Source organism: Microcaecilia unicolor, chromosome 9, assembly GCF_901765095.1.
Source record: "Microcaecilia unicolor chromosome 9, aMicUni1.1, whole genome shotgun sequence".
Classification (NCBI taxonomy): Eukaryota; Metazoa; Chordata; class Amphibia; order Gymnophiona; family Siphonopidae; genus Microcaecilia; species Microcaecilia unicolor.
In genome coordinates this window covers 144,984,963-145,011,272 of record NC_044039.1, presented here as the reverse complement: position 1 = coordinate 145,011,272, position 26,310 = coordinate 144,984,963, and the positions used below count along the sequence as shown (strand labels likewise).

At 41.3% G+C, this 26,310-nt stretch overlaps 1 protein-coding gene across 6 annotated transcripts; it reads left to right on the top strand.

Moving 5' to 3' along the window:
- The first annotated feature begins 391 nt into the window (after positions 1–391).
- On the top strand, positions 392–25,094 carry LOC115478151 (carbohydrate sulfotransferase 8-like). Of its 6 annotated transcripts, none has more exons than XM_030215401.1 (4): positions 392–591; positions 10,187–10,252; positions 11,681–11,867; positions 23,877–25,094. In XM_030215401.1, the coding sequence occupies exons 2-4, from the start codon at positions 10,250–10,252 to the stop codon at positions 24,710–24,712; spliced, it is 1,026 nt and encodes a 341-aa protein (XP_030071261.1). In that variant the 5' UTR covers positions 392–591; positions 10,187–10,249; the 3' UTR covers positions 24,713–25,094. The 6 variants fall into 6 exon arrangements, 5 of the variants coding, with proteins under 5 accessions (XP_030071261.1, XP_030071265.1, XP_030071264.1 ...); XM_030215405.1 differs by having other exon boundaries at positions 10,187–10,256; XM_030215404.1 differs by lacking the exon at positions 11,681–11,867 and adding an exon at positions 5,428–5,590.
- The last annotated feature ends 1,216 nt before the right edge of the window (positions 25,095–26,310 follow it).

Genomic DNA, 26,310 nt, shown 5'->3' with positions numbered 1-26,310 from the left:
CCCTAGTCTCTGTACTCAGGATTTTGTACACCTCAATTATATCCGCCTTAGCCGTCTTTTTTTCAAGCTAAAGAACTCTAACCTCTTTAGCCTTTTCTCATATGAGAGGAGTTCCATCCCCTTTATCATTTTCGTTGCTGTTCTTTGAACCTTTTCTAATTCCGCTATATATGGAAACAGAATTGAACACAATACTCAAGGTGAAGTTGCACCATGGAGCGATACAGAGGCATTATAGTATTCTCGGTCTTATTCACCATCTCTTTCCTAATAATTCCTAATTACTATATCACTATGTTTTGTAACATTTTGTTGTCGGCAGTCATGTGCCCATTCTGCCTCCTTAAAACTGGTTGTGATTAACTCACTTGACAGTGTGAGAGCAGGAAGAGTTCCTGTGTAAATGCTCATTAGCATATGATTAATCTGACCTAGCATTTGAGAGAGAAGTCAGCAGCCTTTCAGCTGGAGCAATTTGTTTCTCTGTCTTTGGTGACTATAAGGAATTTATCTTCTACACCAAGTTTCTTTTAATAGCGTAATTGAAGACTGTGGTCCTGACCTCTGCTATACTGAGAAATTTGGCTGAAGGTTGGTAGTTACTTTTTTTTTTTATATATTTGATAATCACAGACTGTGTAGTGGTTTGAAAAAAAAAAGGTGATTTAGATTCCTTCTGAGGAATTAGAACTGCTTTTTTTTATTATTTAAAATGTATCAACAGCTATTTAAAGAGAAGTAGCGAACAAAAAAAATGACAAATAGGAAATGAGAAGTTTAATCTACTGTTGAAGGAGTCTGTTTTCTAGGATGTGCACACATTAAAAAAAACCCTTAACCCTTTCAGAATCCTCATGTACTCTTGACATGCCTGGCAAATCTGGTGAGGATGGGACACCAAAAACAAAATGCTAATGGGGGTAGAGGGGAGAACTCCATTGCCCCATGTAAGCCGTATTGAGCCTGCCATGAGTGGGAAAGCGTGGGTTACAAATGTAACAAAAAAAAACCACATGCAAATATATATGGATATCCTTTCAGAAGTAGGCTAAAATATTGGGAGACCAAAAGGGAGCTTCGGTAGCTAATTAAAAGGCATCCATAGAGCAAGAGCTCCACTACCTATCTAAAAGACAAATTAAAGCACAATTGGGACAACACACAATGGCTGGTGAACCATTGAACTTTGCAGCTGTATGTCTGCTTTAGAAAAAAGATAAATACAAATGAAGCCCAGTGCAATAACAAAAATAATAAAGTAAAGGTAAGCAAAGTTAAACTACGACACAGGAGACTTTGGCAGTGACTTGATTCATGCTGGGAGCACTGATTGACAGCTCACTAGTATCATCATTGGTCTCACAACATGCCACCGAAATTTATTTCTCAAAATACAAAACTTTAATAGGTACTCTCTAGTAGAAAAATCCTTAAATATATTTCTTAAAATGCACTTATCTTAATCAACTTAACAAGTGTTTCACTGTCTCAGACCCACGGCAACATGACATGTTTCGCTAAGCTCCGTCAGGGCTTAGTCCTACACTGATGCTAACAAAAGATGCTGAGTTGTTACCAGAATCAGTTTAGGACCAAGCCCTGATGCAGCATAGTGAAACATATCATGTTGACGAGGGTCTGAGCCAGTGGAACACTTGTTAAGTTGATTAAGATAAGTGCATTTTAAGAAATATATTTAAGGATTTTTCTACTAGATAAGTATCTATTAAAGTTTTGTACTTTGAGAAATAAATTTCTGTGGCATGTTGTGAGACCAATGATACTAGTGAGCTCCCGGCATGAAACGAATCATTGCAGAGGTCTCCTGTGTTATAGTGTAACTTTGCTTACCTTTACTTGATTATTTGTTGTTATTGTGCTGGGCTTCATTTGTATGTATCTGTGATTATTGCCCCTGCATTAAGACTTTCTAATTTTGAAACATTTTCCATTTTTTTATTTAGAAAAAAGAGAGGCATTTAGTTGCTAGTGGTGAAGCTGAAGTTCACTTAGATGAGTGCTCATGTTAATTCATCAAAGAATTCATGCTATAGTACCGATGCATTTTTCAGATGCTTTGATCTTGTATCAACCAAGGCGATCTTTACATTAAGAAACTAAGCAATTATGGGGGTCTTTTACTAAGGCATGCTGGTATTTTTAGCGCACGCTAAAGACTCCAATGTATTCCTATGGGCGTCTTTAGCATTTAGCGTGCACCTATTTTTAGCATGCGCTAAAAACACCAGCACACCTAAGTAAAAGACCCCCTTTATGTCCCAATTTGTAAATTTGCGGATAATCATAAGAAAGCTTTATTGGTTGCAGGGGTGATTCTTTCTTTCTAATGGAGGAGTGGCCTAGTGGTTAGAGCACCGGCCTTGACCTCCAGAGGTGGCCAGTTCAAATCCCACTGCTGCTCCTTGTGATCTTGGGCAAATCACCTAACCCTCCATTGCCTCAGGTACAAACTTAGATTGTGAGCCCTCCTGGGACAGAGAAATATGCAGTGTACCTGAATGTAACTCACCTTGAACTACTACTGAAAAAGGTGTGGGCAAAATCCAAATAAATAAATAAATCAACTACCTGGTTATTTGAGATTGTGTTCTGATAGATCAAATTTTATGAAACTTATAAAAAACATATTTTTGTTAGATAATTTGGGGATGACTAATCTCAAACTTGATATGGACTTTTTTTTTCAAGGCTAGCAGCAAAATATGATATTTTAAATTTAATTGTTTTATGTTATTGTATTGTTATGTAAGTTTTTGAATTATGTATGTTCACATTGTATACCACTTTGGGATAAAGTGGGATATAAATACAATAAATAGTAATAATAATAATAATAAATAATTTTAGGCTACAAAACAGACACCTAAGACTTGAAGTGACTATTGCTGATACCGACTGTATCTTATCAGTATCGTGGCTTTCATATTTCTTTTATGTTTCTAAGTTGCTTTCTGAGTGTTGACTGGATATAAAGAGAAAAGAGAGCCTAAAGCTGGTAAATAACAGGGTCCATATTATCAGAAAAGATTCTCTCACTCCAGAAACATGTGGTGCACAGAACTGGTGTAACTTTTAGGCAGACTAGGCAGTTGCCTTGCTTTCTCTCAGAAAGTGAGGTGCTTTGAGCTGCCCTTTAAATTTTAGACTTATGCTAATATAGTGATATGAATACTTTAAAGCTACAACAGGCGGGTGATTTTTCAGTTAGAGAATGACTCTTAAAAACTGATTTTAATTGAACAGGTGAAACTAAGAGACCATTGTACATTTCTCCAAAATGTTTTTACAGTAGATTATGCTCTTTGCTGGTAGAGCTGAGCTCATTGTTTTATGATTGTAGTGACCAGTAGATGGGACCAGTTTCATGTCTGTAATCAGATTTTTGGATTCTGATCCATATTTGCAGTTGTTCTAGTTGTGACATCCTGGTGGATATTCAAAATGTTTAACCTGCCAGAAATGGCTGCTAGATGGTTAAATCACTTATTCAAGGCTATCCACTAATTTTCTATAGCACTTAACCGTTTTTTTCTGCTGAAAATAAGAGGTTAGCATCTAAGTGAAAGTCGGCTATTTTGGGGGTGTCTAAGAGGCAGAGTCGGCACTTGGCTGGTTAAATGCTGATATTCAGCACTTAACAGGTCAAGATAACTGCATAAATGGGACAGCATAAAACACAGTCCTATCTTTATGCAGCAACCCATGGCTGGTTAAGTTCTGAATATCGACTTGACCAGCCATGTGTTAACCGGTCCTGCGTAAACCAGATATTCAATGCCAAACACTGGACGTGGCCCAGCATTGAATATTTATTTATTTGCACATTTATATCCCACTTTTTTCCACAGGTATGCAGACTCAAAGTGGCTTACAATGTACTGATAAGGCTAAAGCCAGACCAGTTGTTTTACAATTACAATTACATGAATTAGGATAGAAGGAACAGTGTAAGAAGAAATAGGGAAAGGATAAGAGAGACCAAAAAAGGGAATATCCAGGAATAATTATTATTGCATTTGTATCCCACATTTTCCCACCTCTTTGCAGGCTCAATGTGGCTTACAGTGTATCGTTATGGCTTTCGCCTTAACAGATTTGGTACCAGTTTGTATTATATAGCAAAGAGATTGAGCATGATAAGATTAACAAATTAAATACTAGTTTGTATTACAAAGCATGCCAGGATAAGCATGATAAGATTAAGCAAAAGAATATAAGAGGTAAGCAGTTCCACGTGTAGGTACATATAGGTCTAGAGGTGGAGGATTATTACATTTACGATTCTTGATTATTGTGGTATTCCTTTTTGAAGAGGTAGGTCTTTAGAGATTTACAAAAGTTGGTTAGTTCGTGGATAGTTTTAAGGTTAAGCGGTAGTGCATTCCATTGCTGCGTGCTCAGGTAGGAAAAGCTTGACGCGTGCGTTTGTTTGTATTTTAGGCCTTTACATCTAGGGAAGTGAAGGTTCAGGAATGTGCGGGATGATTTTTTAGCGTTCCTGAGGGGTAAATCTACTAGGTCTAGCATAATGTTGGTGTTGGTCATCAAAACACTACCACCAACTGAATATTGACCCTTTTATTCAATTAGTTAAGCCCCCTCCCATTTTAAGTTTCAGATCCTGAGTTAGATCCTGATTTTGTTTTTAAAAAAAAAAAAAAACCTGATGCAAAAATACGATAGGAAAATTACATCATGAATGGTAAAACATCAGTTTTAATATGTAGATTGCATCATATCTGCCATATTTATCTGTTTCTCTCTATCCAGACATGTTCTCAGGATAGTTTTAGAGTAACTACTGCTCTGTATATTTTATTAGGTCGTCTTACAAGACTTAAGGTGACCTTTTATGAAGCTGTGGCAAAAGGGAGCCTGAGCTGGAGTTGGCGTGTGTTTTTGATACGTGCTGAGGCCCCTCTTTTACCTCAGCAGGTAAAAGGTTCTTTATTTTTTAAAAGAAATGACTATGCAGCAAGTGAAGCACTTGCTGTGTGCCCATTTGGGGGGCGGGAAACACTTACCGCCACCCATTGAGGTAGCGGTAAGGGCTCCCGTGCTAACTTGGCGGTAACCAGGCAACACGCAACACTGCCTGATTACCTCTGGGTGCACACTGACGCTACAAAAATTAAAATATTTTTGTAGCACTGGAAATGGCGCATGCTGGGGGTAGAAACTATCGCCAGGCTGCTGCAGTAGCCTGGCGGTACTTCCGTTTTAGCAAGCGGTAAGCCCAATGCTTTGTAATAGACAGCCTCATGTAGCTATCTGTGTTTAGCAGCACCTTTCAAACATAAAATGACAGATGAAAACAAATGGGTTGTGGTAACTGTCCAGACCATAGTACTGAGCAGCTGTGAAATATTCCTTAATCAGCAGCTAGGCTTAATTGTGTGTTTCTAGATTTGTACCAAAGAGAAAATCAAGGGAGACAAATTGGGTGAGAGAGAACCAGGAGCTATGGACACTGGGACTACAGAATGGGAATGGCAGGTCAGCTAAGAAAGAAGCCAGAGGATGCAGAGAAGCAGCACAGGACTTGGACAGTCAGACGGGCCAGCACCAGGTCAGGATGAGTGAAGAACGGAACTGGAAGATATTGGGTGGGATCTATTCCTCAGTAGCAGCTGGGCTTCTGTTGTTACCAATTCCATCCCCAGTACTGATCATGCTGCTGCAACCCAAGGTGAGCAAGCACTCAGCGGAGTGAGCTTGATCCTCCTACATTCATTTGACACATTTTTTTTCTTGGGTTCGGGGCCTGTCCTGGCAGGTGTCCTCCTCCAGGTCCCTTGTGGCACCTGGTGCTTCCACCTGAGGTAGAAGGGTTTTAGCCAGTGAGATTTCTCTCCCTTCTCCCAGGAAATTTCCAACAAACACATCTGTGAATTTAACTCTTAGGATTTTCTAATCCTCTTATCCATGTCCTGCACTATCAGTACAGGTTTCACAGATTTCCCAGAGCAAAGAAAACACTCTTTTGGAACCTAAATCTTTTTTTGGCCAAGCCCTGTAGCTGCAGTTGTTCCAGCACTGAGATAAACCCTTCCCTCTCCTTTCAAGTAGAGAGTGACAGAGGTGTTCACTCTGTTTTAGCTCCTTTAGAATCTCAGCCCTCTGTAGGCTCAAGCTTATAATTGCAGCCTTTCAGCAAAACTCTTTTCCAGTCCAATCCCCACTCCCTTTTCTTTGTTTTTCCATCTCCCACACTCATTCCTGAGCAACACATAGATCAGCTTGGGCCACCTCATGGGTCCCCTCCTGCTGTTAGGGTTTATCTGACCAGCAAAAACACTTCTGTTACACCTGCACAATTTGTTCCTTTCTTTAAACATATTTTAATTGTTTACTGTTAGCAGTTATAATCATTTTATATGTACAATTTGATCACAGCTAGTGATCTTTTTTGACACAGTACAGTAACTTGCATATGGCCTTCAGCTCCACATTGAAGAACAATGATGCATCTATGGAGAGTCATGATCCCAAAAGCAGGTTTTGTGACCCCATTTGGGAAGCTCTGGATTAGAATGTAATGTAATATTTTACTGCCTGCCAATGAGCCATGCTGAACTATCATCCTGCCCCTAACAGAACAGATCCCGTCTCACTGAGAACTTCTCTTCAGATGAGGTTTCATATATTTTTCTTTCTCATTTCAAACCACCTCTCCAATAAATGCACTTTAATATTTTACAAGGTGTATTGGTCATTCATGCTGCTCTTGGGCAATGATGCTTTAGTGAGCATTTTCCAAACAGCCCACTATAGTGCAAAATTCACAGGTACTATGTACTTGCATACTTTCTTTTTGAAAATTACTCAGGGTACAAAATATCCATGGACTCTTGCAGCTGATTTTTTGAATGAGTAAAATTTCTATATCAGTGGCGGGTGGGCACTAATATATATATATATATATATATATATATATATATATATATATATATAGGCATGAGTAGTGTGCCCTACTTCTAGCATTTTTCCTCTCTCTCCCTCCTTTCATCCAGCATTTCTCCTGTTTCTCTCTCCATCTGACCAACCAAGGTCTCCCCCTTGCTCCCCTTCCTTCTCCCCAACAGCTTGTCTCTCCCCTGCCCTTTTCCATGTCCCCTCTTTCCATTCATCTTTCTCTCTGTACCCTTCTTCTATCCAGCATCCCAACTCTTTCTTTCCATTCAGCATGTCCCCTTTCTTTCTTTCTCTCTCTCCCTTCCACCAACATCTTCTCTCGCTCTCCACCTTCTGTCCAGTGTCTCCCTCCTTTCATCCATCTCCTCTCTCTTCCTCCTTTCATCCAGTGTTTCCCCTTTTTCTGTCCCCATCCAACATCTTTGATCTCTCTCCCCCCCCCCCCCCATGCCACTATGAGCAGCCTCAACAAAAGAAGAAAATGAAGCGTGGGGCCGCAGCAGCCTTCAGGCATGCGCTGTCGGTCTGCCGGTCCTCAGCCCTTGTCGGAACAGGAAATTGATGTCAGCGGGGGCAGAGGACGGCAGAGCCAACAGTGCATGCCTGAAGGCTGCTGCTGTCCCGCGTTTCATTTTCTTCTTTTGCTGAGGCTGCTCACAGAGAAGCAGCGGAGGATCATCGCAGCGGCAGCGGGAGACTTTCCCGCTTTGGCGGGAGTGCGGAAGATGACCTGCCAAAGCGGGAGTCTCCCGCTGAATGTGGGAGACTTGGCAGGCAGGCGGGCGGGCCTGAGCCAAGATTGGGCGGGCCTGGGCCCACCCATAGCTACGCCCCTGTTATATAAAAAAATGCTCATAGATTTAAAAATACAGGGTTCAATGTTCAGCAGGATTTATCTGGGTAGGACCTGCCCTACTCAAGTAAGTCCTACTTACCAGGTCTATACCAGGGGCGTAGCTATATATATAATGTCAGGTCTGGCTACACCACTGGTCTATACCAAAATGATCAGCCACATTATCTGGATAATACGTCTGAAAATCTGGACAGAATGCCTCAGCGCTATCTGGGTAGTGCCAGGGCAGAGCCAGGATAGGGTTGGGAAGGGAGATATTCATTGCACCAGGGGTTCTCAACCCAGTACTCAGGTCACACATAGCCAATCGGGTTTTCAAGATATCCACAATAAATATGTATGGGATATGTATATTAGCATGGACTACCTCCATTCTATGCAACTCTATCTCATGTATATTCAGCATGGGTAATCTGAAAACCTGACTGGCTGGCTATGTCCCGAGGACTGGGATGAGAACCCCTGCATTACACTAACCAGATTATTACCCAGACAAAGTTAAGACAGCAAAAAGGCTGTTCTAATTTAATCCAAGTAGTTATCTATCTATCTATTAGATTGTAAGCTCTTTGAGCAGGGACTGTCTTTCTTCTATGTTTGTGCAGCGCTGCGTATGCTTTGTAGCGCTATAGAAATGCTAAATAGTAGTAGTAGTAGTAGTAGTACCTCTCAGAATATCAGCGGTACCTGGGTATATGTTGGTGGCTAAGTTATTCAACAATAGTAACTGAATATGGCCCGGTGGTGAATATGCAGGTATAAAAAAAAAACATGCAGCAGCTGGCATTATAAAAAAAAAAAAACCACTTGACTTCCATGGGCTCAAAATTTACACAAGTTATTCTCCTCCTTTAACCAAAATGCTTCCTCTTAATCTGGCTAAGAGTGTATGTGCTATGAACCCTTGCATTGTCTTAGCCAAACTGCATAAGAGCAATCTTCAGATAGACAATTAAATGTCTATTTACATGGATAACTGACCTAAACAATTTGCCCCCTTAAAGTTTCAGGAGAAAAAATGGCTTGCTCTTGTTCAAAAATGGCTTGGCCCATGTAATGTATTAGCTAAAGTTAACGGATGTGATTTCTTTGCTTTTGTATTGTTTCTCAAAACCTATTAAAGACTTCTATAAATTAAAAAAACAAAAAAACAAAAAGCTAGTTGCGTCTCAATAGTGTGCTCCTGAGAGTAAAGAACAAAACTTATTTTAATGGCCTGACCATAGGGCAGCAGATGCTATACTGCAGAAGTAGGCAAACTTCATTTTATGCAGGGCCACATTTGTGGTTCTTATCTGTATCAGGGGTAGGAGACCCTCTCCCAGAGCTTCAGTAAGGGAGTTGGGGGATGGGGTTCCTCTCACTCCAAACACTGATCAGGCTGGGGGGGGGGGGGGAACATACTATATTCCCAGGCTATATAAAAAAAGAATTAAGGCTTTACAATGCAAAATTTTAGGTGTTAAATTATGTAGCCTAGGAGTATAAAATAAACACTGAGCCCAGTATTCTGCTCAGACAGACCCACAACGTCTGCCCTTCCTTCTCCCCAGCCAGACCCAAGTACTTTCCTCAGCTGGATCCCCAGTACTCTGCCAGACAGACCCCAGCATTCCTTCCCCTACCTTTGAGGCTTGCTTCCTTACAGCTCAGTCAACTTCCACAGAGAGACTGCCTCCTCTCGTTAGTGCACGGCAGTGGTACCCAGCTGCCTTCTCTTACCTGCGACATGGTACCTGGCAGCGTTGTGGCTCTTTTTCCTTTTTCTTCTGTGCATATAGTAACTCCGCCCCTATTCATCTACTTATCAACAGCCTGTGGTGTCTACCTGTAGGCCAGCACCCTTTTTTATTAACGTAAACAGTTAAGGATGGGTGAGCTGGATTAAATGGTTCAGTGAGAGAGTTTTGGTCTACAGGCTATAGCAAACTCTCCCCTGCTCTACTGAACTAAGTTTTGAAACCTTTACTGCAGGGTCCTCAAACCCAGTCCTTGAGGTCCACTTCTTCAAATTCAGTCCTCAAGGTCCACCACCCAGCCTGGTTTTAGGATTTCCACAATGAATATGTATGAGATCTATCTGTATTCACTTCTTCCACTGCATGCAAATAGATCTCATACATATTCATTGTGGAAGTCCTGAAAACCAGGCTGGATGATGGACCTTGAAGACTGGATTTCAGGACCCCTGCTTTACTAAATGCAAGACTTCAGTTGTTTAATAATTATTTTATTATTGGGTTTACATTTTATTTATTATAGTACCACATTGAGTAGTTCAGAGTGGCAGTGTATAAAAATAAAATGAAACTGAAAGAGGATGAGATGACCCAATCACCCAACACTAAGAAACTGCTAATGAAACTTCATATCTCTGTGCTTTGTCTTTTGAAGTGATACCTCAGCTTGTCTTGTATGAAAGATCATCATGGTGGATATTCTTCTTGAGGCAATATAATGGTAAGTATAGTACTGAACACCTGCAAGAGCAGAAAATAACTTCTAGAGTACCCTACAGTTTTTTTTTCTGATATTTCAGAATGTTTTAGGGTGTTGGATAGGCTGAACTATCTCCTGAAGCAGCCTTTCACCTTTGGTGAGCTGAAATCAGTTAGTGACATGCTCAATTGTGCATGTTGCATTAATATAACATTATAAACTAGTATTTCCAGACTCTTTTATGGAGTTATACATAGCCAGCTGGGTTTTCAGGACAGCCACAATGAGACTGGAGACCCAGCACACTGAAATGTATGTAAATCTATCTCATGCATATTAATTATACCTTTCCTGAAAACTAGAACAGTTGGATGTACCTCCAGGCATAGGAGCCAACATTTCAAAATTTGGGATGTTAAACCCCAATGGAAATTACCTTTCCCTAGACTCAGTCAAGGAATTTGTTCAATATTGGGAATGCTCAAGCACCTTCAGCAACCACAGAGCTGGCTCCTATGCTTCCAGGACAGGGTTGAGAAACCCTTACAGACCATTACCAAGTACCTCTTCACCTTCTCCTGGCTGGGTCTCAGGTGACCTCATTACCGTGTTTCCCCGAAAATAAGACACTGTCTTATATTAATTTTTGCCCCCCAAAATGCGCTAGGTCTTATTTTCAAGGGCTGTCTTATTTTTCGGGGAAGGATCGGGGTTGGATTGGGGTTGGCCCGCCCACCCTCCGTCGCTCCAGGAACTAACCTTAAACGCCTCCTTTCACCTTTGCAGCAAGCAGCAGCAGGGCAGGCCACTCCTTCCTTCTGTGTCCCGCCCTCACCTGACGTAACGTCTGTGAGGGCGGGGCACGGAAGGAAGGAGAGGTCTGTCCTGCTGCTGCTTGCTGTGAAGGTGAAAGGAGGCGTTTAAGGTTAGTTCCGGGAGCGACGGAGGGGGAGGGGCCCGGCGACCTCGGGTGTGGGCCGGGGGCGGCCTTGTCCGGCCCTCGGCGGCCCTGCTTTCAAATAAAAATTTGCTAGGTCTTACTTTCGAGGGAGGCCTTATATCTACCAATTCAGGAAAACCTCTACTAGGTCTTATTTTCGGAGGATGACTTACTTTCGGGGAAACAGGGTACCTAAGGAAAGAGTTGACTCTGTTGAAATACTGCTGTACATAGTAGTCTGACAGCTCTGCCCTTCAGTTTAATTTCAAAAGGAAGAGTATACTGTGAGCCACTCAAATGTCATTTATTGTATGCCAGCTGAGTAGGAGAAGCCCCACGCTCACAAGGCTCAGTTATGTATCAGTTATGTCTCTCCATCAAAGGCATGGTAGAAGAGAATTTGAAGTCTCATAACCAGGATGAAGCAGGAATTAGCTGGGTACACATGCTCTGACTGCAACAATATATATACAAGCTTCATGGCAATCTTCCATTTGTTCTGTTCATAGCTGACTCAGACTGTTGGAGAAGCATCTTTTTTTAGCCCAGGAGGTTCTTCACTTCTCTTCCACAAGAAGCTGGAGATTATGATGAAACTGTTTCTGGGATGGTTCATGTTACTTGCCATGTCTATCTTCATGCTTGGGTTTTTCTTTCATATACAAAAGGTCCAATTGTGGCATCCATGGAAGGAAAGTAAGTAAAAAAAATCACTCTAGTTAAACTGTAGTGGAGGTAAAAGATGACTTTCATTCAGGGGTGGCTACTTGGTTTGTACCCCGTTACAGTATGCAGAATTTAAAAGGTACTGCTGATAGCATCATGGTTACAAATAGGTAAACATTCTCATGGCCATTTTAAGCCTCATATGTGAGCTTATTCATTCTGAAGATTTCTGTAATTGATTTCTCAATAAAAATGATTTCGTCAAGAAAAATAAGGTGACTTATCTGGCTATGAATGTATGCAGGTCAGTATTCAGACCCGGTGGTCACTGTACTTTTTACATTGCTGGCTACAATTTTTCTAATATATCTATATATATTCATCGCCATTACATGGATAGGCAACAGTGCTGAATATAGGTAGCCTGAGTAGGCTTAGAAATGGGGGAACTGGGTTCAATTCCTATTGTGGTTCCTTGTGACCCTGGACTTAACTGTCCATTGCCCCAGGTACAAAAACTTAGATTGTGAGCGCACTAAGGGCAGATACCTACAGTACCTCTGAAATGGGTTAAATCAGAGTCACTATTCTCCTTGGTTTACACCGGAACTGACAGTTTTAAAGTACAATTGTAGAAAGCTAGAGAGATTATGGCCATATTCCCATCAGGAAAAAGATAGACTAAACTGGTGCAAAGTTATTAGAAATTATAAAGAGAAAATAGTGTCTGCTAAGAAACTAATATTTTTCCAACAAAATTAAGCAGAGAGGGACCCAATCATAAGAACTCTTCTGTATTGTGAAAGCTTTGTTTTCTAAACCAGCACAAAAGCCATCCTTAGTTCCTTCTGCAGATGAATGTGCTTCATTTTTTAAACAAAAGATTTCATCAGTAAGAACTCAGTTCATATTCCCAGTAGAGAGTACATTGTGGGAACGAAACCTTCCAAGACAACTGATTAGCACTGGAATTCCAGCTGATCAGCTAGGAATTGAATTTGTACCAATAACTGCAGTCCAATTAGCTAACCCTTCCTTTTACAAAGTTGCACGGTAATGCCAACACAGTGCATGGGATGTGTTGGCATTACCGCACCAACAGCCACTAGTGTGGCTTTGTAAAAGGGGGGATAAGTAACTGAAACAATTTGGAGAGGAGGAGTAACCTAGTGGTTAGTGCAGTGGACTTTGATGCTGGGGAACTGGGTTTGATTCCCACTGCAGCTCCTTGTGACTCTGGGCAAGTTACTCAACCCTCCATTGCCCCTCGTATAAATAAGTACCTGTATATACCACGTAAACCACCTTGAAGGTAGTTGCAAAAACCACAGAAAGGTGATGTATCAAGTCCCTTTTCCCCCTTACTATATGCCACTCTTGCTCCTGACTACCTTGCTACACATACTGTAATTTAGACCAGTTCCTTATATCTTGTTTAACTGTACAAAGAACTTGCTTTGAGTTTAGCCACCCATCTATTTAACCCTACTGCCTCTGTACCACCCATCTTGTTCCCACCCATATATCTGCACTTGGCTCCTCAGCCACATGGTAAGCTGTACTGTAGAAAAACATTAGTATCATAGCAATGTTATTTGAATGTTCTAATTGTGTGCTTATTAGGTGTTTCATTAATATTATGCTGATATCATATTATATCTCTGCTATTTGAATTTCAGTGCTGTTAAATGTGTATATTTTTGATCCTGTTTCATGGTGGTCCTATTATTAGGTTTTAATTTGCTGTTCCCAAGTTTATCTCATTTATTGTATTTTTATTTATATTTGGTCATTTTTAGTATAGTTATGCTGTTAACAAAGTTGTAAGTTTTAGGTTAACCAGTACCTACTGTGCACCACCACGGGCGACTCTTCTCATAAAGGCGGTTAATAAATCTCAATAAATAAAATAAAAATAAAAGTGTTTACAAATTAGATCCATGCTAAAGTACTCGAGGAACCTTATGCTTTGGTGGGGAGATAAGGTAAAAGTTAATAGTTTGAAGACGGTGTTATGTATACACAAGTACTAATGTGTTGACTGCTGGCTATGCATTATTTTTGTACCATGTGCATCTCGAGAATAGAATTTGTGTTTATTTTGTCTTCAATAAAATTGTTGAAACATAAAGATAAATTACATAATACTAAAAAAAAAAATTAGATCCATGCCCTACTGCTATGTTAAAATAATTTTCTTTAGGTTCCACACCATGGCTACTGAAATTTTGTAATTTACTTGTTTCAACAGGTAGCTTTTCAGAAGATATAAATACAGTACTATTGACTCCCATTCTGAAGGATCAAACTGACGGCCTCTTTTATCAAGCCGTGCGGCAATGCTGCCAAAGCCCATTCAAAGTGAATGGCCTTTGTCAACATTGCCACATCAGGAACCTCTAGTGTGGCTTGATAAGAGGCCCTAAATCAGCAGAAATCTGCTCTAATCTTTCTGAACTTGTGTTGCCTCTCAGCTTCAATAAATACATGGTGTGATGAAATGCCTAGCCACCCGCCTGGGGCTAATCCTGTGGCCACCTGGAGGGTCTGTCCCCAGCACAGCTCAGGTCCACCTGAACCTGCCGCTTGTGCTCTACACTAGCACCCTCCACCCTACCGACTGGGTCTCACTTGCCTCTGGGCAAGTCTCTCACTCTCAGGTTATTCCCCGGTGATTTCTAGGTTATTGGGGCCATATTCTCATGGGTACCACAGTCACCAGAAAGCACCCACAGACCAAAACACAAACCACCAGGATTCTTAGTCAGTCCAGGCAAGAAGAGTCAATAAAACCAGGTTTATTGTCAGAGTAGAACAGTGAACCATGTAAAACAGGTGGAAAAGAACAGGCAATAACAGATAACTGAATATGGATCAAATATAAAACTATCTAAACATTTGTTTACTACCTAAGTAGTACCTATGGAGTTGAGGAACAAGATATAGTTGCTAACAGGTTGTGAAGTCTAACTGTTCACAGGGTCTCAGGAAAAGAGAACCTTCTCTTTCCACTCCCTTATCTGAAACTAAAAAAAATACCTCACAGCTTAAGCCAACAGCTTTTGGCGGGAAGAAGAAAACTGTCACTTCTGGTACAGCCTTAAAAAAAATAATAATAATAATAATCACCCATCTGCTGGCCAATTAGGAGAAATGCATGTCATCAGTAAAATAATACAGTTCATAGGCTTAGAAACCCACTGTTTTGTCACACTTGGCTAAACATGAAATACTTGATTACATGCAATCAGGTTTCCATAAAACTTTTAGGGCCCTTTTTACTAAGGTGTGCTAGTGTTTTTAGCACATGCTAAAAATTAGCATGTGCTAACACTAGAGACACCCATATATTCCTAAGGGTGTCTCTAGCATTAACATGTGCAGATGTTTGTTATCACTAGTAGCAGAACTCAGATCATTATTAGATAGAAACATAGAAATGTGATAGCAGATGGCCCATCCAGTCTGCCCATCCTCCGTAATCCTTAACTTCTCCTTTTCCTAAGGGATCCCTCATGCTTGTCCCATGCTTTCTTAAACTCTGACACAGTCCTCGTTTCCACAACCAGGAGGCCATTCCACACTTCCACTACCCTTTCCGTAAATGAATACTTTCTTCGATTTCTCTTAAGCCTATTTCTTCTTAACTTCATCATATGCCCCCTCATTCCAGTATTTTCCTCCATTTGGAAAAAGGCTCTTTTCCTGTACATTAATGCCCCTGAGATATTTAAATGTTTCTATCATATCTCCTCTTTCTCTCCTCTTTTCTAGCATATACATGTTGAGGTTCATAAGCCTATCCTTATATGTTTTATGTCAAAGACTGCTTACCAATTTTGTAGCCGCCCTCTGGACCGACTCCATCCTTTTTATATCTTTCCATAGGTGTGGTCTCCAGAACTGGACACAGTACTCTAAATGGGGCCTCACTAGAGACTTATACAAGGGCACCATCACCTGGTCATCCCTCTCTTTATGCATCCAACATCCTTCTGGCTTTGACCATCGCTTTTTCTACCTGTTTGGCCACTTTAAGATCATCAGACACAATCACACCCAAGTCCCACTCTTCCTTTGTACACTGTTCCCTTGGATTCTTGTGACCCAAATGCATGACCCTGCATTTTTATAGCATTAAATCTTAGTTGCCAAATACAGTGCAATCCGCCTAAGTGCAAGGGTCTGGGACCAAGAAATACATGCAGTTAACTGGAGCGTGCACTTAACCGTTGTGACACAAAGAAGCTTGACATTTGATAAACATATGTACAGTACTGTTTATTATATGTACAGTATACAGTCTCCGTTAATTGATGTTAGGCTTACTTGAAGTAATCAGCCATAGTCCTCTGTACACTCTTGTGTATGTGAGTTCCATAGACTAAATCTGCCAGACGGTAAAAACTGTCATAGCACTGACATCCAGTGGCCTTCAGATAGGCCCGCACGGTGTTGAGACTCTCCAGCACTCTTGCAAAAGTAACAGGAGGTTGTTGAATTTCGTCAGCATGTGCCTCGCTGCTCACTTCATCATCTGTTTCATCATCAGCCATTGCCTGCGTGTAGGCGCATATCTGGACATCAGTGCTGTCGTCAGCTGTTTGTAGATCGTAATCAACAGCTACGTAGTTATGAAACTCCTCTTCAGTAACACAGGCTGGGATGTCTATAGCCTGTTCATCTGACGCGTTTGCAACAGCTGCATCTGTTTCATCCCTCTCCACATCCTTAACAAAGCTTGCCCGCTTGTAGCAGTTCACAATGGTTGCCTGTGTAACATGATTCCAGGCTTCTTTCTGCATATGTAAGGAATCCAACAGTGATAGATTATGAGCCAGTTCAACAGCACGTTTATCCCTGCCAGTTTGGTCATCCATAACGCTCATCAGATGGCGTAGCACAAGAGCCCGATAATGTTCTTTGAAATTGGCTATTATGCCCTGATCCATAGGTTGGATCAGAGAGGTAGCGTTTGGTGGCAGGAAGACCACCTGACATCATCACTGTGTGCAGCACAATTATCACAAAGCAACAAAATCTGACGCTTTTGTGCCCGCATTCTAGTGTCTAACTTCTTTAGCCACTGCTTCCAAATTTCCACAGTCATCCATGAATTTGCGTTAGTCTCGTATGACACAAGAAGTCGCTTAACATTCTTGAAGCAACGGGGCTGTTTGCTCTTTCCAATGACGAGTGGTTCCAACTTCTCACTCCCATCCATATTGCATCAAAGAAGGATCATCAGTCGGTCCTTCGTCGTTTTACTTCTTGTAATTTCAGCTTGTTTGAATGCAAGTGTTCCATCAGGAATCGCTCGCCAGTAGAGACTGTTTTCATCAGCATTGAAAATGTCATGAGGTGCAAGCTCGTTCAAGATAGTAGGAAGAACTGAAACAATCCAATTTTCAGCACCAAAGTCATCAGCGTCTTGTTTTTCACCATGCTGTTTGTGGAATTTTATGTTGTTCCTCTCCTTCCATCTTTCCAACCATCCAACAGTGGCTTTGAATTCAGTTAGTCCAAGACTTTCAGCTAGCTGATTAGCTTTCTCCATAAGCAGTGGACCACTGACAGGAAACTGTCTGCTTCTGACTTGAGAAAATCACAGAAGAGCATCTTCTACCTCCTCAGCTTTTCCCGCCCATTTTCGTTTCCGTTGTGGATTTGTATTGTTTGTCTTCCAGAAGCTGGTCTTCCTGCTTCAAGATACGTGAAATTTGACTGGGATTAACACCATATTCTTTAGCAATAGATGCTTGACTTTGTTTTCTATTTTTTTAAGAACTTCTATTCGTTCAGCCAGTGTTAGTCTTACAGTTGCGTGACGACAACGACCCCAGTGTACACTCTAACAGCATTCTTTCACTTATTCTGCCTGTGGCAGTTAAGGGGGCGGTAAATTTGAAATCTCGTTGGTTGTCACACGCCAATCGGCTTCCATATTCCGTGCGCGCGCTTATGCGGAGTCTTTCCTGCAGAGGAGTGGTCTTAAACCATGCATATAAGCGAATCTTGCACTTATCAGTGGTGGGCTAAACCGAAGTTTGTCCCAGTAGAAATTGATGGCACCAAAATCGGGACAGAAGTACGGCATGCAGTTAAACAGAGCATGCGCTTATCTGATGTGCACTTAAATGGAGTGCACTGTGTTGGACCATTCCTCAAGCTTTGCTAGCTCCTTCCTCATGTTATTCACACCTTCCTGGGTGTCCACCCTGTTGCAGAGTTTGGTATCATCCGCAAGGAGACAAACCTTACCAGACAGCCCTTCTGCAATATCACTCACAAAGATGTTAAAAAGAGCCAGCCCTAGGACCAATCCCTGCAGTACTCCACTCAGAATGTCCCTATCTTCAGAGCAAGCTTCATTTACCACTACCCTTTGTCTCCTTCCATTCAATCAATTTTTAACCCAGTTAGTTATTCTAGGTCCCATACTGAGGGAAGTCAGTTTATTTATGAGTCACCTGTGCTGCTAGATCTGTTGGCTGCCTTTGATCTAGTTTTTTTTTTATTCAACAATATTTCAAATTTACAACCAAGCAAAAACACTGTACAGAAAAGTATGATTCACAAATATATTCTATGAGAAAAAAAATGAACAAAAGAAAGGAAAATTATAAATTGAAAATCATACTCGTTCACATTGTTGCAGGAATTACCACTATTATTAGCAGAATCTGTGGTACTTCAGGAGTCAAACACCACACACCAGAATGAGAGAGAAATCTTCTTTATTTGCCAGCAAACAAAGTAGGACATCAGCTCTAGGTCTCTTCTTCTCTTTCTCAGCTCTCTGGATCCTGCGTCTCCTGTCTGTCCTCTAACGTAAGCTGCCTCTGCTCTCAGTTATATAGGGTCCTACACCTCTCTAGCCCCCCTTTCTCACCAGATGGTAAAGAATAGATTGATTACCCTGTCTTGAACTAATTATCTCTATACATTTACTCCAAAATATCAGTTACATAGGTTTGAGATATTTCCTAAACTGACCTATGACCTGGGGCCTCTCAAACTAGACAATGTGGCACCTATCTCTTGCATTTTATTATTATTTCTCATATTCCCAGTCATAGCTTAAACTGCTAACTGGACTCTGGCATTCATTAAGGGGTCAAGGGGCCAATCTTGCTTAATGGCACACATACATGATTTGTTATTACTTTCAGGATACCAGTCCTACATTTAGCTATTCATCAAGGAGATGACTTGACTTTCCCTGACCTCTTTCACCTATTAGTTTCATACACAAAACTAGCTAGGACTGTGGATAATTCAAACCAGATGATGACCTCTTAAACTGCAGACAAAGTTCACTTGAAAAGTCAGTCAAAGATGTAACACTGAATTGAAAAGATATTCTACATAGAAATAGAACTTATTAATTACACAGAATAAAACATATTCTAAAATAAGCAGAAATCAGAATTCCTTATAAGACAAAATCTAAACCATCTAGAATATCTATATGTAAACTATCTTCTTCTAACCAGCATTAGCCTAATCCTTTAATCTGCCTGCGAAACTGTCCAGTATGCCTTGCTTATAATGGCCTCCAGATGTGGTAAATAATACCTTTGAACTAACATTAACTCAAAAAGGGACAAAGAGAGTTTCATTTCTCTCTGACCTTTCTAACCTCTAGTCTAGCAAAAGCTAGACTTCTGAGCAAATTAAACCCAGATGGCATTCTTCCACTTTACAGGACTGAACCAAAGTTAAACACCAAATTAATATGATTTCTTTGCCCAGGCTGCCTCAACATTACAGGATCCAAATTTACAATAATAATAATTAAAAAAAATAAGGGCCCTTACTATATAACTCCTGGTAGAATCTGACAAATTGGATCACTTTCCTTTGTATATATCACATTCCTATCCCCTTTTATTCAAGTAACCTGATGGAGTTTCCTAGAAGGCTGCACGAGATTAGCAAGTAATTCCCTTGCCTTGGTTCCTCATTGATATAACTTATACTTGTTAATATTAATATGGATCCTTGCTCTCCTGTTTAGAATGTCTTCTATCTGCTTCCTTAGAATTAAATACCTATTTCTATCTTCCACGCTATTTTTGTTAAGTGAAAAACAGAGAAAATCAAGCCATTGGGATGTAGGAGGGGCCAGCATTTTTAGCATACTGGTCCCCGAGACATCCCAGGAGAGGAACCCAGCAGATATAGTGGTACTGAGACAAGGAGGCTTCCATGGGATCTGAAGCATGGAAAAGAAGCAATGAGAAATCCAAAAATGAGGTAACACTTGCAAAGAGGTCAATCAAGTACTGAGCTTAAATCCAAATCCACCAGAGACAAGACAGTCTCAGAAGAAATTGCAGGCATGGAGCAGACCAAAGCAACCAGCTAGCCTGGTGGGAGCCTGCTGACACCTGTTGGCAGGAGGTCAGAGGTTCATCCATGCAAGTCTCTTCCAGAAGCTGAGGCTCCGGCAAGTCTTGCAGCCTTCAGAAGGGGACATGTCAACAAACCAAGGACTCACATTTCACAAGAACTTGGAATTTCTAAAGATTATGCAAAATATTAATTCGAGGCAGGCTGGTCATTAGTTTTCTCAATTCAATTTCAGTTTGACCTATTGGCCAGGTTTTTAGAATAGCAAGGCAGATGCATTGTCTTGGAGATGGAAGAGACATCTGAACAAGAGAGATGAATGACTATACTTCGGGCTGAGAACTTTATTGTGGGCACTAGAAAGCAGGATATTTTGGAACAAATTAAGAAGAAACTGACCAAGGATCAGTTTGCTCAAGATCAGAAAAAGAGAGAAACTGAATTGGGAGAAGAAACAGATTAGCTGGTTACAGAGTTGTTTCTGTAATGGAGATACACTGTACACAACAAAATGGGCTTCATATCTAGAAATGTTACAGACGTGCTGTGGCTCCCATCTAGCAGGATTGCTGGCATATCATTCACACAGTTTGGTTTTATATAAGAGCTAAAGTGGAGTGCAGTCACCCAAAAGCTATGTCTATCCGTTCCACCCTACTCATTATTTTATAGATCTCTATCATATCTCCCATCTTTTCTCCAAGCTGAAGAGCCCTAGCCACTTCAGTCTTTCCTCATAGGGAAGTCATCCCATCCCCTTTATTTTTGTCGCCTTTCTCTGTACCTTTTCTAATGCCACTATCTTCTTTGAGATGCGGTGACCACAATTGCACACAATAGTCGAGGTGCAGTCGCACCATGGAGCAATACAAAGGCATTATAACGTCCTCATTTTTGTTTTCCATTCCTTTCCTAATAACACCTAACATTCTATTTGCTTTCTTTGCTGCGGCCGCACGTTGAGCAGAGGGTTTCAATATATCATCAATGATGACACCTAGATCCCTTTCCCGGTCGGTGACTCCTAATGTGGAACCTTGCACTACGCAGCTATAGTTTGTAATTTTCTAAACACTGCATTCATTGTCTATGCCTGGAGAAAAATTTGGATTCCCAATTAATGACAGGAATCTGATTTAAAAGATATCAGGTTCCAGAAAAATAAAAGAGCTTGCCCTGCTTCCCTTAAGGGCTTCAATAAAATGCTTTGAGGCCCTTTTACAAAGCTGTGGTAAGCACGAATCCGTGTTTGCCACAGCAAAAAATGGCTTACTGGGGGGAAGGGTGACATCATGAACCAAGATGGATGCCTGAGCTTTTTGCTCTGGATGCCCTCTTTTAAATCATCAGCTTATCCCAGACATCTTGTGCTTTCGTTTACCTATCTTGACCCAGTTTTAAAGGGTGTCATCATCTGAGGGAAAATGTTGCAATCTCAGCAACCCAGCTTTAAGGAATTTTCCTATCAACCATAGCTGCAACCTCCCCTCGTGGTGGCAGTTAAGATGATACATTGAAACCCTCTGCTCAGTGTGCAGCAGCTAAGATGGCGTTGGGAGATGAAGGATCCATGCCTCCACCAACATAGAATGTTGATTGTGAGTGAGAGCACTCGCCCACCCCAGACGATCGCCTGAAGCTGTTGGCTGAGTTCCATGAGCTTCTTCATGACATCAAATGAGATATCAGGGCTGGCTGCACTAATATAACTGTCTAGATGCAACCTTGAGCTGTTATGGAATTGGTGCTAAGCCTGCCCCTGTGTGGTGCCTACAATGAGGCATCAATTTATGGTTTAATGTATTTTATTCAGGATCAAGATAACCATATAGCGAACAACTGAACAGCAAGTCTAGGCACAGTCGTCAAGCTGTTGCAGGCAATGAGTAAACAAAAAAGAAAACAGTGAGCAAAACACCTTACAATAAAAAACTGAAAAACTTGTGATCCCAATTTTATGAAGAGCCCACTACCACCCAACCCCATAACCCTTTTTCTTTGATTGAGGCATCAGTTTATAGAATTGCCACCAAGGTGTGCGTCCAGAGAAAAATGACAAACCCATACTACAGGGGTTCTTAACCAGTGGTGCCAACATCCCCAACTAGTGTGGAAAGAGGTCAACTTGAAATCTGAGGCAATATATTGAAGAGTGAAGGCAGTTCTTAGGAAAGTTATTGGTACTGTGTACTATTGTAATTTTAGCCACATGTTAGCAGCTAACACTTAAGTGTCCTTATACTAAGGTGCGCTAACAAATTTAGCGTGCGCTAGTGATTAGCACATGCTAAATGATGATACCCATAGGAATATAATGGGTGAAATATCATTTAGTGCATGCTAATCAATACTGTACACTAAATCTGTTAGCACACTAAGGACCCCTCAGTGATATATATAGCTGCTACTAGTCACTAGTGGACATGGGGAAGCAGGCGCAGGGTCGCCGAGAGACTGGGCTGGGCCCGGGGCAAGGCTGCCCCCGGGGCCCCGCCCATGCTGCCCGCACCGCCCCTCTCTCCCCTCCACCCCCCCCCCCCGAGGTCGCCACAGCCACTGCTCCCTCCTCCACCCCCCCCCCCGGGGTCACCGCCGCCGCTCCCCCTCCGTCCGCCACTGGGCCCCCTGCATTGAAATCGCAGTCTCACCTCAGTGAAAGCAGCGCTGCAGGCAGCAGAATGCCTCCCTTTGGCCCTCCTTCCCTCCTTGTGTCCCGCCCTCGCGGAAGTTACATCAGACGAGGGCGGGACACAGGGAGGGAAGGAGACCCGAAGGGAGGCGTTCTGCTGCCTGCAGCGCTGCTTTCATGGAGGTGAAACTGCGATTTCAATGCAGGGGGCAGACGGTCGACAATGGAGGGCGGGTGGGACTGCGGCGCCGGGCCCCCCTTGGAGGCCCAGGTCCGGGGAATTCTGTCCCCCCCCTGCCCCCCCTCTCGGCGGCTATGAGCAGGTGCAAGGGTTTCATTAATCAGCTAAGAGGGTGCAGACACCAAAAAAGGTTAAGAGCCCCTACCTTACTGGTTGGATTTGTTTAAGCCTGGGATATAGGCATGGTACAACAAGTACATAAACACATCAACAGCAGTACTTAGAAATATTAGTAATGATGTTATCCTGTTGTCTGGACAAGTATTTTATTGCTTGTAAATTTTGTTCAAATTTACAATAAAAAAAAACAAGAGTTACAAAAATATTAGGAATTAAGGCACATAAATATAGTAACTAAATAGATAAATAGATAAAACATATATACTTCTAAAAAGCAATTACCAAAACAAAAGACTCCAAAACAATCAATGAATGAGTCGCACAAACATAATTGTCCATAAGGGACATGCACATAAGCCAACTTCCATGTTACAACTATCTCAGTATTGTTACAAGAAATTATATTATTACATGAAGCGTATTTATTAAGAATCCAGAAAACATATGAGAGAGAACAATAGCCGTAAAGCATAAAAATAATTTGCAAAAACCACATTGCTACACTCATATATTAGACTACAAAGGGGTTATTATCTAGTGTCCTTGAACATAAAACAAAAACATATCAGTGAATATCCAAATGAAAACGGACTGGTGCTTTAATAAATTTTTTCTTATTGTCCTTATTAACATGATTGCTAGGAAGGAATCCTATCTTCCCTTCTTATTTCTCTCATTTTATCATCTCTTCCAGGTCCTACGCAAACATGGGAGATAAGTCAAATGCAACGCAAGCTTATATTGAACTCTACCTGCATGAAATACAATCTCACTAATCAGGCCAAAAGACTGAATCCCCATGTTGCCTACCAGCTGTTTGTAATGCCGAGCCATAAAATAATCTTTTGTAGTGTACCTAAGGCAGGTTGCTCCAACTGGAAGAGGATCTTTCTCCTCCTTGCGATGAACATGACCAATGAAACTAATGCATTGGACAATGAGAACATTAACAGGAGCTCAGTTTTGATGAACATCCACAGCACACCATTGCTGAGGAGACTGATTTCTTATCCTTCCATGCAACAACTGGAACTGCTCAATAATTACACCAAAATGATGTTCACCCGAGATCCCTTTGAGAGGTTGGTTTCTGCTTACAGAGACAAATTATTACATGTTAACCCAGCATACACTGAAAGATTTATAAATCCTATTAAGGCAGCTTTCCAGAAGTCTTTGACATCTGAAGAAAAGGTGACTTTTCAGGAATTTGTTAACTTCATCTTGCAAGAAAAAATGAATGACGTTCATTGGAGGCCAATGTACAAAGTCTGTGATCCTTGTCGCATTCGGTATGATATAATTGGCAAGTTGGAGACTCTAAATCAAGATGCCGCTGGCCTCCTCAGAAGCTTCGGGGTCCCTGAGGGTCTGCACTATCCTACATTCAAAAAGCATAAGACAGAGCCACGGACTAATGAACAGATTACTAAAGAGTATCTTGAAAAATTGAGTGAAAAACAGATAGAGCAGCTGTTTAAGCTCTATGAGATTGATTTCTCTATGTTCAACTATTTAAGCAATATATAAGACATTTTAACTTCTCAGTTTTCTGAGACCTTTCTATAGGTCTTCACACTGCACTTTGATTTTAAGTATTCCGGATAATCAAAACCTAAATGGGTGGTGATTAGCTATATAAAAACAGAATGACTGTGCAGTGAAGTGGTACATCAGTTTCAAAGTGTGTATCTATATCTATCTATATCTCGAGAGAAAGAGAAAATAATGCACATGGGGAAGCCAATTCTAGTTCTTATGAAGTAATGGACTCTAGGTTTGCCATTACCGCTAATTAAAGATATATTGGAGTCATTGTGCACAGTTCTATAAAAATATCAAATAAGTAAAGTAGGGGTCAAACAAACTGAAACTGTTGGAAATAAAAAAACATTTTCCAAACAAATAAACAATCTACTACTGAAATCTATAGTGCAAAAAAAAAAAAAAAGGCAGGAAGACCAAGCAAGGAGAAGTAGAGGCTGACCAACAGACAAATCCAACACAGGAGATATTGTGAAGAAATACTTCATTGTCGCTGATATAGGGGGACCCGACATGATCCGTGCTTCGGCGTCACACAACGCCTACATCAGGGGTCTTGTAATAGTTCCTTGGAAAACACTTTATATACCAAAACAGTCAGGAGATGCCAACTCCAGGATTATGGTACAACCAAAATGGCAAAAAAGGCATGCGCAAATAAACAAACTGGGGCCCGAAGGGATTTTTTTATTTGCGCATGCCTTTTGGACATTTTGGTTGTACCACAATCCTTGAGTTGGCATCTCCTTACTGTTTTGGTATATAAAGTGTTTTCTGAGGAACTATTACAAGACCCCTGATGTAGGCGTTTTGTGATGCCGAAACACGGACCAGGTCGGGTCCCCCTATATCAGCAAAAATAAAGTGTTTCTTCACAATATATCCAGTGTTGGATTTGTCTGTTAGTCAGCCTCTACTTCGTCTTGCTTGAAATCTATAGTGCACCCACATTTTGATTACAATCTGCAGTTCTGTTCACCCCATCTCTAAAATTACATAATGCATTTACTCTAGATAAGATATATTAAAGGCGATTAGACTTGAAGCAACTTATTTGGAGAGTCATGGGATAGGAGGTAGCGTTCTATTGTGGATTAAAACTGGTTAAAAGATGGAAAATAGAGAGTAGGATTAAATGGTCAGTATTCTGAATAAAGAAGGTTAGATAGTGGGGTTCTATACTATAGAAACTCACAAGCACCAGTCAATTACTAATGCTTTGTAGTCACGAGATCTAAATCTTTTTTTGGGAGAAGTTGAGGGGCATAATCGAACAGGGACGACCATCTCTAAGGATGTCCCGGTGAAGGGGCAGGGAAACCCGTATTATCGAAACAAGATGGGTGTCCATCTTTCGTTTTGATAATACGGTCGGGGACAACCAAATCCCAATGTCCTTAGGTCGTCCTTAGAGATGGTTGTCCCCAGTCTTCGGCGATAATGGAAACTGAGGACACCCATCTCAGAAATGACCGAATCCGAGCCATTTGGTCGTGGGAGGAGCCAGCATTCGTAGTGCACTGGTCCCCCTCACATACCAGGACACCAACCGGGCACCCTAGGGGGCACTGCAGTGGACTTCA

Bases quoted from the DNA above. Each gene is read 5' to 3' on its own strand.
- LOC115478151 (XM_030215401.1), top strand. The intron at 11,868-23,876 runs GTAAGTAAAAAA...CATCTCTTCCAG, and splicing joins GTGGCATCCATGGAAGGAAA to GTCCTACGCAAACATGGGAG.